Source organism: Micromesistius poutassou (genome assembly GCF_964030765.1).
Source record: "Micromesistius poutassou genome assembly, chromosome: 4".
NCBI classification, from domain to species: Eukaryota; Metazoa; Chordata; class Actinopteri; order Gadiformes; family Gadidae; genus Micromesistius; species Micromesistius poutassou.
The window spans coordinates 13,341,430-13,355,553 of record NC_140274.1 but is presented as its reverse complement, the minus strand read 5'-3'; the positions used below and the strand labels follow the sequence as shown (position 1 = coordinate 13,355,553).

The following is a 14,124-nucleotide window of genomic DNA, read 5'->3' as shown; positions in this document are numbered from 1 at the left end:
ATATAAAATTGAAAAATAGACAAAATAAACATTTGGATCTTATGCAATTCTCTAATGACACAAGAACAGCCCTCTCGTTATCAGGTGGGGTCATATTGACGTCCGTTCCCTCTCTCCCCCCCTAGCATAAGTAGGCCAGTCGAAACAAAGTGGAATGCCCCTCAGTACTTTTTTTCTTTATCTTGTCCAATCAGCAACATACACACTGGGCTCTCCAAACACAGGCTATATTAACGGAGGAGAGTAAAGCCTGAGTGGATCAGACCTGTGTGTTTTTTAGGAGGGAGACAGAGTGAGATATATTGTTCTATCCAACATGGGCTCCCTACCGGCCTGCTGGTTGGTGCTGCTGTTCTGGCTGACCCTGTGCTGCGCCGTACCGACCCCTGTGACCCAAGTCCTACCGTCACCCTCGCAAGATGAGTCATTGGCTGAGGTAATGAAGAGTTTATATGAAGCTCATATGGGGAACACTCGGTCATTCTATATGCTAACAACACAGGCTAAAATAATTAGTTCAGGTTTATGATTGGAAATTCCCTCTATTTTGAAAGTCTGCACACCATTTCTGGTCTTTATTAGAGTTTACCCTTGCTTTTGTCGCAAGAATTGAATTTAGACTTTAGAATTTAGACGTATAACCCTTCAATTATATGTAATAATTGTTTGATCATCTACAATATTTTTTACCTTACAGGAATACCTTTCTCAGTTTTACGCTGATGTTGGAATCACCAACTCTTCATTGAGAAGCATTACCCTGACCTCTTTCAATGAGAGCCTACAGGACATGCAGGCTTTCTTCGGCCTGGAAGTATGTCATACTGTGTGTGTGTGTGAGTGTATGTGCATGGTCAGCATTTTATTAAAAATTGAGTATATCTCACTGGTTTATTCTTTGAACTTAACTATGTTCCGAGTTTTTTTAACCCTAAAGGCCCTTTAAGACTCTTTGTGTCAATACATGAATACATAGCTTAATTTACAACCAGCCACTGCTCCACAGATAACTGGTGTCCTAGACAATGAAACAGTGACGGCGATGAAGGCGCCCAGGTGTGGCGTGTCAGATATCAGCAGATACGGACATTTTGCAGGGAGACCAAAATGGGAGAAGAGCCTTATAACCTACAGGTATCATAATTACAGAAATTACTCTATGAGATTTTATAAGGGACCCCACACCCCAATAATAATGATGTAGATGAGAAATCTTATTCTGACATTGCTATGGTGTTGATGGTGTGACGTAGATGTGCTGTAAAAAACCCGGAATATACAGTCAAGTGGCACCTTCTATGCTTCAACAATGATGGTGAACTGATTTTCACAGGATCACGCAGTACACTCGGGACCTGAGCCAGAGTCTGGTAGATTCAACCATAGCTCATGCTTTCAAGCTCTACAGCGATGTCATCCCTCTGGACTTCCGACAGATCTACACTGGCAATGCAGACATCATGATCCTCTTCAAAGGGGGATGTAAGTCATGATTTATGCAGGAAACCTAACCTAAAACTCTAACCCTAATCAAAAACGGTAAAACTTGGAATACAACACAATATTTCTTAAAATACGATATTTAGAACAAATGCAGTGTTGAGTTGTCTGCAGTAAAAGTATATTTTTACTTACCCTTATTTTTGAACTAGAATATTGGCCAACTTTGACGATTGGCTCATTTTGATGATTGAACATTGACACAATGTATGTTGTATTTTGACTGCATACATAAACATTTATATTTATATATATATATATATATATATATATATATATGCACTGTACTTGCTTTCATCATGACCCAGTTCATGGAGACTACTATCCCTTTGATGGACCCAATGGCGTCTTGGCCCATGCTAACTCACCTGGTAGAGCAGAAGGCGGGGACACACACTTTGACGATGATGAGAAGTGGACGCTAACTCAAAGAGGCATGTCTCTATCTCATATCATGGTTCCTCACTCAAACTTGCGAGGGTGACAGTCAACAAGCTTTGAATTAAACATTCACAGCATGACACTCAGTATAACACAACATCTTCCATCTTTGAATCAGGTGTCAATCTGCTTCTGGTGGCAGCCCATGAGTTTGGTCATGCGCTAGGCTTGGATCACTCCAGGACTAGAAGTGCGCTGATGTTCCCAACCTATAGATATGTCAACACCAACGGCTACAAGCTACCGGATGATGACAGACGAGGAGTACAAGCCCTTTATGGTCAGCACAGAGCTTTTTCTTTTTGGCCAGGATGCTAATAAAGACCCCTGGAACAATTGTTTGACTTGACTATAGCAGAGTTTTTGTGCAAAGGGTAGTCACACTGATACAGTGACAGGCTTCATTGTGTTTCCTAACTCTACAGGCAGCCGTACACCCAAACAAAAACCCAATCCGCCTCCAGTGCCAGAACCCGTACCAGAGGGGCCCACAGAGGAGCCTGAGCCCACGTCCAACCCAGCGAGCAACCCCAGTGGAGAGAAGTGCAGCCGGAGCCTGGTGTTCGATGCTGCGTGCTCCATCAGGGGAGACCTGTTCTTTTTCAAAAGCGGGTACATTCAAAGACACTACCGATTATTGGACTTTATACTCTGTGTATGAATTGATAACGTTCTGGTTGGATTGAACCGTGTGGCTGAGGATCTATGTGGTGGAATTGAACCACATTTCAACAACATAGGTCCTCATTTGAATTCTGTTCCAATACTTCTGTTTTATACCTCTACAGGTACTATTGGAGGAGACGTCATAGTGACATCGTGCTGACTAAAGTGAGCTCCAAATGGCCTCAGATTAACCACGTGGACGCTGCCTGTAGCGTACCGCAAAAGGACTTTGTGTATTTATTTGAAGGTATTCCCGTGTGGTACTTCAACATTGGCGATACGTCAGTGTGATTGATCAATGTAAGGATTAGCTTTGATCCAATTTCCAAGTTAACCTCTAACATCTATTTCTCAGACCAGCGCTACTGGGGCATAAAGGCGTATTCAAAGAAAATAATTCCAGGTTATCCAAAGCCAATTACTGGCCTGGGCCTCCCCTCCTCTGTCAATAAAGTGGATGCAGCTGTCTATGTGGCCACGACTGGGAAAACACTAATCTTTGCAAAAAGCCAATATTGGAGGTGGGTTAGATTAAAATATGTACTGTATCTGTTATCACTACAGCCTGAATTTTGTAGATATAAATAGGTTATAGGTCTTGGCCTTTGGCCTGTTCAGTCCAAAGCAAACGGCTGTGTCGGGACAATGTCTTCATCAAATGTATCAATGTATGCATCTGCTATACGTATGATGTTCACATTCCAGCTACGACGAGAGCAGAAACCAAATGGACTCTGGATATCCAAGATACATCTCTCAGGATTTCCCCGGAATAGGCTCAAAAGTGGATGCTGCCTTTACTAATTACGGTAAACACATACGTCACACCAGCCCCTTCGTTTTACACATACCACAGGAGTCAAGCATCTTAACACATGCCCCATGTCAAGCACTGTCTGTGTTCTGTTCCGTCCCAACACACTGAATGTTTTCTTCCAACAGGATACATATACTTCTCCAATGGGCCACGGCAGATTGAGTACTACTTGGCCTACAAGAGAGTTGTGCGAACTCTTCTTAACTACGGCTGGCTGAACTGTTACTAAAGGCTCATCTATCCCAATGTAACAAATCAATTAACTTTGGTTTTTCCATTAAACATTGTATACTCTTGTGTGACAGGGGTGAATCGAGGAGCCAAAAATAACACAGAAGTATGTCACATTCAAACATCCTTGAGGCCCCGTTTCCCGATAACGATGGATCCACGCTCATACGATCCTTCTTACGATGGATCTTACGATGAATCGTAACTTTTTTCAGAGCGTTTCCCGAAACTCCTCTTAACATGAATGCGCGTGCTCTGCTCTTACGACGTCGTAGGATTAGCTGTCCACTGACACGATGCTGAAATGGGCTCGGTAGGAGGGGGAGACGCAGGAATGTTGTTGGATTAAACTATATTTTGTGGCAGCAAAAAAATATCTCCCCATCAAGGCCAACAGCAGAGTAGTATATGAATGCTACAAATATTAAAACACAATTAATTAGGTCTAGGCCGACATATGCTATATCAGTCCTAATCCCGAACGCACCGTGCGTACATTGTTTCACAGCATTTTCTCCCCTGAAATAATTCCATATCACAAAAATAAAAAAATAGCATGTGTCTGTGTGACAACTATAGCATTTATTTAAATGTGCTGATTTCTGAAACATGCTTTGCGCCGCAAAGACGGCAGACTTTCTCTGATTCCGCAGAAGGTTTCATTCATTTATTCAGTGATTGGTGTGCCACGAACTCTCTAGAAACTTTGGTGTCAACATTAAAAATGCAACGTTCTATTAATTCATTATCATTCAAACGCAGAGGCATTGACACGGCTATTGCTGTTGCTGGTCTAGATCGATTCCTGCCCATATTGGGCAGGGGTATGATGGTGCGGGCAATGTAAGCGGGAAAGGCACACATCGCAGCACAGTTTCCCGCAGCAGTCTACGTTCTAGGGGTGGATGATATTGATTTTTTGAACCCGATATCGATATCGATAACTTTCTGCTCCTCAAGGTCGATACCGATATCAATAACCGATAATTATTTTTAAAAAGTATATTCCTGTAGTTTTGACCTAACCAGATTTATCATGACATGAGCATTACTATATGAACAAAACAAAGCCAAGACAACAGTTTTGACTCTTCAAATAAAGTGACCATATTTATTTAATAATAAATATACAATTTGAGTCAATCACAAAATTCACAATCCATCAATGTCATTAACAATGTGTTTCCCTGAACAATGAGTGAACTAAAAACCAACAGGTATTGTGCTTTGTCAGCAGACAAAACATTTGACGCTATTGAGAATGAGGAGTCACGTGATTTTTGGGGAGGGGAGGGGAGGGGTTTGAGCCCGTCCGCCACGATGGCATCCACGGCTATCGGTTGCCAGGGGCAACGTTGTCAGAGCGGCATAGAGACAGATGAGGAAATACGCAACATATCCAACATGACAGATATTTTCGGAATGTTAAGTGAAGGGCAATTTCCACCAGAACCGTCACGGAAGCGGCACGGCAATAAAAACGTTCGCCGAAGACATTAGAAACCATTATAGTCAATGTAGGCTATTCCACTGGATACGGCAGCGGCACGGAACCGTCACCAAACCAGCACTACTTTTTTTGAAAGTTTCCAGTTCGCAGCCGTGTCTCAGAACACTTGTACAGCCATTCCGTTTATGATGTTTATGATCTTTATTCATTAATTGCGCTGCGGCCGAACTGACACGGATAATCTCTGATATTATGTAAGCATAAGCACCGTGGAAACGACAAGGGAAAAGGGCTGGTCGTCAAGTGCCATCATTTCTGTGATCAATTTAAAGATCGCTTGAGCCCTTGGGTCATCTCTGTCAAACTTCTTTAATTTTGTTGCAAACGCCTCGTCAATAGGTACAAGCAGGCGCGATTCTAGGTTTCTTAAACATCCGGGGCTCAGTGGGGGGGTATCGTGGGGTATCGAGCGATCGCGGGAGGACGAGATTGTTGACGGGGTGGGGGGGGTGAGTGTGAATCATGTGTGTATGTGTGAATCATTATTTTTTTCAAACACAAATAGATTCGGGGCTATTTCAATTTGATCCGGGGCTTTAGCCCCGAATAAAACAGCCTAGTGACGCCACTGGGTACAAGCCCCGCCGGTTCCTTTGCAGCTGGCTTTGGATTCGCAGCAGCTTTAGCTGCTTGCGCGTCCTCGTAGGCTTTTAACAAACCATCGTAGCGGTGGTGATGCATCAGGTGACTTTTTAGGTTGGATGTGTTATAGCTTGTTACCCTTTTCCCTCCTCGTGGAACTTCTGCATTGCATTTGTTACAAATAGCAAGCAAACTGTTTTCCTCCGAAACTGAAAAAGTCCCACACTACTGACGCCATGTTTCTGAAAGTTACGTGACTACGTCACAGCCAGGCATGAGAAAGGGAGCGCTGGATTTGTGAAAAACTCCCTCTTCCTAAACCATACTCTATCAGTCGTACCACAGTACTGGCAAAACGGGAGAAGCCTAAAGAAATCCACCCACACTGCATTTTTTTAACCAAAAATATATTGTATTATCGGAGCTATCAATAATTTTATCGGGTTTATCGGGATGACGTCATAATTGCTGATATCGGCCCGATAATTATCGGACATCCCTACTACGTTCACTGCAGAAACCACGCTCTCAACTTGGCGATTGTGCACTCCACTAAGGTCAGGGATGTTCGTAACTGTCTAGACGCGGTCCAATAATTAGTGAACTTCATCACAGCCTCACCGACGTGCCTACAGTGCTTTATGGCAAACGATCGCTACAAAAAAAAGCCTGCAGAAATTCTCCGACACCCGCTGTCTCAGCATGATTCATGTACAGTATGTCTTCTGTCATTGATCAATATGAGGACATTTTAACCACGATGGTTGAATTAAAATCAGAGGGAGACAGCAAGTGCAGCTCGCAAGCGACCTCCCACACGAGCAATGGAATCATTTGATTTTATTATATGCCTTGTGACGTGGCGTTTGATCGGTACATTTCGACTGTGCATGTATTTTTGGAATTTTAAATTGCTGCAATGAGTTATATTTTTGTTGACTTCTAACATGTCTCTGTCTTTGCTGTTTAAATCTAACAGTAGGCCTAGTCTATGAGTAATATATCGGCGGTAACCACTGTTTTTGGGGTATTGCGAAATAGCGCCAGCTGGACATTCCGTGGTATTGGATGTGTTTTAATAACACATCCAATACCACGGAATGTCCAGCTGGTGACTCCACTGAGGCTATAGTAACGATGCTCTTAGCGCTCTACGAGTGCCCCTGGAGCCGTCGTTAGCTACGCGGGTTTTAACGACGTTGTTACGATGCTTTCGGGAAACGGTCTGAAAAGTCTGCGATGATCGTACGAGGGTTACAACGATGTCGTTAGCTAACGATGCTTTCGGGAAACGGGGCTTGAGAACTGAAACAACAACAAATACACAAATGCATAACAACCCAATAACCTAAATACCCCCACATGTGAATACAGCTAATTTAAATTTGCAATTAATTTATGAATAATTGTTATTTTTGAGAATATTGAATTCCCAATACAAACATTCCTTGTTTGTTATTATACTCTATCTTGTCATTTGTATGATGCATTTGTTTTATTATATTACATACACATCACATTGTGCTGCACATATACCACAAGGGCGCAGTAGAACATTGAAAGCACCTTAAGCAGCGGGAGTCCCACGGACTACATTTTCCGGAGACGTTAAACTGAGGCGGATATCCGGTAGCATGGAGTACCGTGGATATACCTCCGTGCAGGCCACGAAGCGCCCTGACCTTTGTTTATGGTTCCCGTAGAAATTAAATACATTGACAAATGAATCCATTCCGCAGCCCTTGCGATAGACAGTGGTTAATAATCCCATGTCTGAATTAAAAGACAACAGCGCATATTGACCTCATCGTTTCGTCGTAATTCATACTCGTAGTTTGTAAAGTTCCTTGCTACGTACGTGCACTTGTGTTGCATGTAACGTTAACAATGCAATGGACACAAATGAAGGCTCCCCGATGATTCATGGAAAAGAGCAATCTAAACGATTTGAAAGAAGTGGGGTATGTTTATGATTATTTTGTTCTTGGGTAGTGTATTAGACTAGACAAATGTACACCTCTTGTAGTCTAGTCCGTCATGTTACGTACTCGTACTCATCCTCAACCGCTTATCCGGTTATGTCGGGTCGCCTAACGTTAATACATGTTTTGTATTCCTAGTGTGTCCTTATGTAACACATCTCACGTTATAACTGATACATGTCTTATATTCTAGCCCTCTTCATCTAGTAACCAGGGAAGAGGTCTTTCTCCTATGGAGTCCCTCAACACTTTTGAATCCGAGATGGAGACGGATGGACAGGGACACTACTCTCTGTTCCCTGCGCTGGACCACATCGCAACCCTGTCAGGCGCCTCAGAGACGCTGGAAAGGTGAATGGAAACTATTACGTCGTTGTGTGTTAATTGTTAATAACATTTAATCGTTTTCAATGGGCATTTGGCAACCCAGCTGCTGTTAAATTGTTTTTTGATGAGAGATCCATGACTATAGGATGAACTTAACCTATGCCTATGTTATATATTTTGATTGGCCGCTTTATGATTTTACAGTAAATTAAACATATACCATACACGTCAATGCTTTATTTTCTATATCCAGCGAACCATCCAGTGATATCAGTGAGAAGCCAAACCTTACATGGCTTGATGCTGCCCAGGTATTGTATTTACAACTTTATACTTGACCCATTAGGTTTTTTCATTGTGTTCATTACCTTTTTTTAATTTATTAAGAATGCCTTTCAACTTTTCTATTCCAGATGGTTTTGGAGGAAGCTGGGCGCCCTATGCACATCAAGGAGATCAAGCAACGAATCATCGACAGGGGCCTTATTCAATCAAAGTATATGTAATTCTGTTTTACTTTATTCAACACAAAGACTAAGAGGATGTATAAAGATTGTTTTCTAAACTCCAACATGGTTCTCCTGTAACAGCTTATTTATGGTTATAGTCTGCAATTTTATTTGACCTTTATTTAACCAGACAAGTCATTAAGTGAAACTGTAAAGCTTATAGTGTAACTAAATTCAATATACAGTATTATGTAATCTACAGGTATTCCAAAGTCATGTGATAATGCTGGTCAGTAGTGATTATGAGGTAGAGTTGGGATGGAGATGTGTTTGTTTCAGTTGCCGCTCAGTTGCTACATTGTTGTGTGTTTTCTCCTTGACAGTGCAAAGTCGAGTCTGGAGGCTGTGATGTACCGGGAGGTAAGTGTTGATGGGACTGTCAGGAGCCTCTGTTAAACTCAGGAAATTGCACGTCCATTACGTACTTTTGTCAACAAAAAACACACGTCATTGTACTCATTTTTATTTTTGTACTCTTCATATGTTTATGTATTTATTTATTTATTAGGACAAAGCAACATGTTTAGATGTATTGTCACTAGAATAAGTAGTCTTTAGAATGGACTCTGCGGGAGTGGTTTCACGCTCTATGCTTTGGCGTTAGCTTCCCACTGTGTTTCAGACACAGAAGGGCAGCAGGAGATTCAAGAGGATTGAGAACAGAAATGGAGTCTTTGCACTGTTGGTGAGTTAAATAGGATGCATACCATGAAGGCGGTGCATGCCAGAGGGTCAAATGTAGAGTGGGCGTAAATACAGACTGGCCAAGCTATTGTGATGTTAGAGAAGAATCGACCAAGAGTGATTATTTTTTTTATAATTTTCTATTTGGTCAATGTCTATCAATTTCATATTATTGTCCCGTTTCCCGTCAACTTTGGTCAGTTTTGATTTGATCATTCTCATTTTAATTACATCCTAAACATGTGGACATCATTCTGCATCCAGATGAATAGACAAAGTCCCGGCTTCAATTGTTGAAATTAACATAATAATAATCACCAGGGAGATGGGGAGCGGCAGCCGCCCTTCAGTGGCCAGTCGTTCCTGAGCTCTCCTCCCCAGACCACAGCCTCCAGCTCCGGCTCAGCTGCCTCGCTGCCTGCCTTCCCGTCTCCCACCAGCTCCACGGAGCCCAGGGCCAAGGGCCGAAGGGGCCCCCGGAAGAACCACAGTGAACGGTACCGCCTCAAGTACCTGAGGCTGCGCAGAGCGGCACGCGCCATGATATTTGTGAGTTTAAGGTTAACCATTTCTAATGCTTCATTTAGAGATGGTGGTGTTTTTATTTTTTGTCAAACCTTCGCAGATACTTCACTCGATATTCATTCAAGTGAATTGGAAGGAAATGTATGGGAGTATTTTGGCATGAAATCGGGGCATCGGCCTCACCAATCACAATATTGAGGGACATTGGGTCTCTGATGAGCATTGTGTTCTTTTTATGTGCCCTCAGGAGAATGCAGCGCTCTGTGATGAAGTGGCTCATCTCGAAGAGAAGTTCCTCAGAGCCAAGGAGGAGCGCAGGTAGGAGGAGATGTACCGTGCCTGTCGATGTCAAAACAAACCGTTTTTCTCTTTTTGATTTTTGCCAATTTGCCGCTGTTGAAGTTGATGATTTAGTTATTGACCTAGTTTAATGATGATGATGTTCAATAAGCACTTTAACAATGTGCGTATCCACATTGCTAAATGTTTGCAACATCAAAAATGTTCTTAATTTACAATCTGTTTATTTCTTGTTCTTCTCAGGTTCTTGCTAAAATCCCTGTTGCAGTACCAGTCTTTCACAGAGGCGGAGCTGTTGCCCACCCCAAGCACAAGCTCCCATCCAGCTCTGCCACCCGCTTCAGCCTCAACATCAACATCTGGGCCCCCGGGCGCTTCTGGTCTGGCTGGGGGTCATAACCCAGCAACCGCTGGTTCCACAGGAGAAGACGGAGCCCATAAGAAACCCAAGAAGGAACGTAGGGAGCGAGGGAAGGAGAACGGAAAGGAGGAGGGTGAGCACCACAGGAAATTGAACAAACTACTACAAAACTTTTTTTTGCTCTCCATTAACTCTGGAACCAACTGTATCATCTCCTGATCGTGTTATCCTATTTTTGTGCGTTCCTGTCAATATGCAGATATAAATTATTCTTACAAATTATGTGTTTTTCTAATGTTTATGTCCAGTTCCGAAGAGGATGTCCAAAAAGAGGAAGGTGGCTGATGGCTGTCGTAAGCTGGTCCAGCCCATCGCTCTGGACTCGTCTGGGCGCCCTGTCTTCCCCATCGCCCTGGGGGGTCTGACGGTCTACAGCCTCGGAGAGGTCATTAAAAGCTTCCTCTTTTGTTTAACTCGCACCATCATTGGATCCATAGCCTTCTGGAATGAGGTTGACCGTCTTGCACTACTTTACACAAACTACCCCAGTCCATTGATGTCTGTATAACTCATCTCAACATGAAGACAGCTGATGTATTTTGACTTTAAACGCACCTAAACACTTTTCATTGGTTTGCTTGTTTATTTGGGACATCCATATGGCAAAGAAATTCTAGTACATTTGTAAATATGGGTTGCTGCTTACAAAAAGTAAAATATATATATTTTTATAAATACATATATATTTCTCTTTTTTAATTTTTTTTTTTTACCACAGATCATCACAGACAGAATGCTGTTCCACGACCAGTGTGCCATCTACCCGGTGGGATTCTGCAGCACACGGGTCTTCGCTAGCATGAAGAACCCGGAGCAGCAGTGCCTGTACACCTGCCAAATCAAGGACTGTGGAGCGGGGCCACAGGTACCACAGGCCTACAGGGGGAGGACATGTCTGTTGTGTTATTATTGTATTCTCACTTATGAGACGGCAGTGGTTGGAATTTAATCTAAAGGATGAGAATCGAGCAGAGGCAAGTACGCGTGTTGAGTGTCGCCAAGGTGCACATATCTTTGAGGAGGAATTCTTATTAATAACAATAATGATAATTATCATTTATAGTTTTAGTCGTCTTAGTATTTTGAGAGCAAATGACCAAATACATCAAGTGTCCATTGAGACACGCGCGTTGTCCTGCTGCTCCCCCAGTTTGAGATCGTCCCAGAGGAGGATCCTCAGAACGCCATCGTGGCGTCCTCCGCCCTCATGTGCCACGCTAATCTGCTGAAGGCCATCGCTGCTGTCAGGTACATCCTGCCGCCGTCCATCTGGGTTTAAACGGCCACGCTTATACTTAAGATTAAGATTTACCGAAAGGTAGTGATCCAAAGCGCAAAACCACGTTTGACTGCCTTTATTTACACAATGCATTTTTTGAATTTCTTTTTAAATTGGTTCCTGCAACAACATTTCAGAGAGAGGCTTCTTCTTAAACGAGATCCAGTTAAAAATAGAGTATTGTTCGACACAAGTAAAACAGACCAGATTAAGCGAATAGTATTATGTTGTATATATTGAGATATATCATGTTGTGTATATATAATGTTAGAATATAAAGCTTGTCAGTGGCCAAAACAAGCCCTTTTAGAGCACTACCTTGGCAGGGCGTTTTTTGGACCCAGAACGATAGACAAATAGAGTCCAGGTGGAAAAATACAGATGTTTACTCTTAACTCGACCGTCGACTAAAATAACAAAAAATAAAGTCTAAATCAAGTGTTACAGTTTACAGTATTTGTAGTGTTTGTAACTCTTTTTCTCTATCTGGTTTACCGCGGTGCTTTAGATCCAAGCCCATGCTTCCCATTGTGCCGTCCGGCGCGGACTTCTTTGGCTTCTCCCACCCGACCATCCAGAACCTGATTCAGAGCTGTCCTGGAGCACGGAAGTGCAGCAAGTAGGCCTTCTTTTGCACAATCTTCGTAGAAGTTTACAGGGGTAAGCGGGGGGGAGTGTTTATCACTTATAAACACATCTTCTGTCTGTTCAACTACAAGACAATTGTACGCCTTCATGCGAAATGTGTTTGATACTCGGCATGAAAATGTGTACATTGAGACATTTTCAAAGTGTTGACAAATGTCAATGTAAGCATTCAGCGGTGAGATTAATTTACAATTTTCAGAATCAGACATGCATGTCATATAATATAATTTCCAGAAAACGTGAAATAATGGCATGGATTAAAGTGTTCCCAGAAACCCCACTGACAGGATGCTGTTCCCCTACAACTAGCTACCAGTGGGTGCGGTTTGAGGTGTGTCGTCCCGGAGATGGACACGCCCCTCAAAGCCTCTCGGAAGATGACGCCTCGGTCAACTTTGAGGCCTATCAGAGACATCAGGGCTTCGACGACAATGCCAAGACAGACCACCACACTTCAGGTTCATGATGGTTTTATAGTCAATTATTGTACTGGGAATTAAGAAGTTCTTTGCGGTTCTCAAGTCACTTTGCCAATATCAACAGAATGTATTAATGTAGACTTAACTGTGAATTGCTTTACCATGTTGTGTAAAATCTCCAAAACCTGGGTATTTATTCACCTGTTCCTCTTTGGATTATTTGTACTTATAACTCGATTTATGGTCGTAGCTAGTTCTGGCGGAACACTCTAGTCATGCGCCCCTATCAGATGACTGCTAACGCTGTCCAATCAAACGCCATCGCCATCTCTCACTTAAGCACTCACTCTGCAAAGTAGTTTTTGTGCTGAGCAGAATCTCGCCCACCACCCCAGCCTCCACCTGCTTTGGTTCTGCTCTGTATTGTATGTAACCTATACAATGGGTTGGGATATCTGATGTACCCCATGGCGGATTGTATAGTTCCCCCTGTGGTCAAATGTTGGAATTCTGTATCTGACATCTGTATGTCATACTTTAAATCCTACTGCAGGGGGCAACATAAAAGAGTGGAACCATACCGCCAAGTTAAAATTTCCTTAGCATTTCATGCAATAAATGGTTATGTTTTTGTTGAACTGTTTTTCATGGCATCAGACGTTGACATAAGACAGTAGATTTAACATGGTACACCCAAAAAGTATAGCAGCTATCGCACCATGACTTTACCATGATGTTATTAGAGATACCAACCTCCTCTGTCTTTCCTCCAGGACAGACCCCTCAGTCTCCTGGGGCATCACATCTCCCTAACTACAGCACCAGGCCTTCCACTTCCTTCTTCAACTCCTGAGCCCCACTGAACCTGGGGACTGGTTACAGGATCCCTGATGACATTTAACAATGCCACCTCCAAAAGGAAATCACCACGCCGTGATCATGTAAATGGAAACGATTGTTGTTTACAATGTCTTCCCGACTCGTGAGAGGGGAGAGGCTCCTTGTAGTGCAGGGAGCTGTTCCACTTCCATAATTAGCTTGGATACAGGATGTTGCTAATGAGTTGGCCTTCCCTGCGTTCCCTCTCTGCGTTCCATCCCTGCTTTATCCAAGACTCTGGACTCCATGGAGCCAAGATGGTCTACATGGTGCCTGTTTGTATCCTGAATAAATAGCCTGTTAATGAGGCAATTCGTTAGAGTATTAACTGTCCTATGATATAAAAACAAAAACAAGGCTTGTGTATTTTGTAGAATTTCACACTTGGAAAGGAGTCATCTACC

At 42.8% G+C, this 14,124-nt stretch overlaps 2 protein-coding genes across 4 annotated transcripts; both read left to right on the top strand.

Annotated features, from left to right (window-relative positions):
• The first annotated feature begins 197 nt into the window (after window positions 1-197).
• On the top strand, window positions 198-4,216 carry mmp30 (matrix metallopeptidase 30). Its single transcript, XM_084467125.1, has 11 exons — window positions 198-436; window positions 698-814; window positions 1,007-1,134; window positions 1,334-1,482; window positions 1,809-1,934; window positions 2,060-2,221; window positions 2,367-2,553; window positions 2,730-2,854; window positions 2,963-3,128; window positions 3,313-3,416; window positions 3,550-4,216. The coding sequence occupies exons 1-11, from the start codon at window positions 317-319 to the stop codon at window positions 3,651-3,653; spliced, it is 1,488 nt and encodes a 495-aa protein (XP_084323251.1). The 5' UTR covers window positions 198-316; the 3' UTR covers window positions 3,654-4,216.
• A 3,230-nt stretch (window positions 4,217-7,446) lies between these two features.
• tbrg1 (transforming growth factor beta regulator 1) lies at window positions 7,447-14,028 on the top strand. Of its 3 annotated transcripts, none has more exons than XM_084467027.1 (15): window positions 7,447-7,708; window positions 7,923-8,080; window positions 8,310-8,367; window positions 8,470-8,552; window positions 8,889-8,925; window positions 9,188-9,250; window positions 9,571-9,798; window positions 10,022-10,092; window positions 10,318-10,568; window positions 10,744-10,880; window positions 11,214-11,360; window positions 11,646-11,743; window positions 12,283-12,393; window positions 12,732-12,880; window positions 13,615-14,028. In XM_084467027.1, exons 1-15 carry the CDS (start codon window positions 7,640-7,642, stop codon window positions 13,692-13,694), a joined length of 1,740 nt encoding a protein of 579 aa, XP_084323153.1. In that variant the 5' UTR covers window positions 7,447-7,639; the 3' UTR covers window positions 13,695-14,028. The 3 variants fall into 3 exon arrangements, with proteins under 3 accessions (XP_084323153.1, XP_084323154.1, XP_084323152.1); XM_084467028.1 differs by having other exon boundaries at window positions 9,170-9,250; window positions 13,620-14,028; XM_084467026.1 differs by having other exon boundaries at window positions 9,170-9,250.
• Window positions 14,029-14,124: the final 96 nt, after the last annotated feature.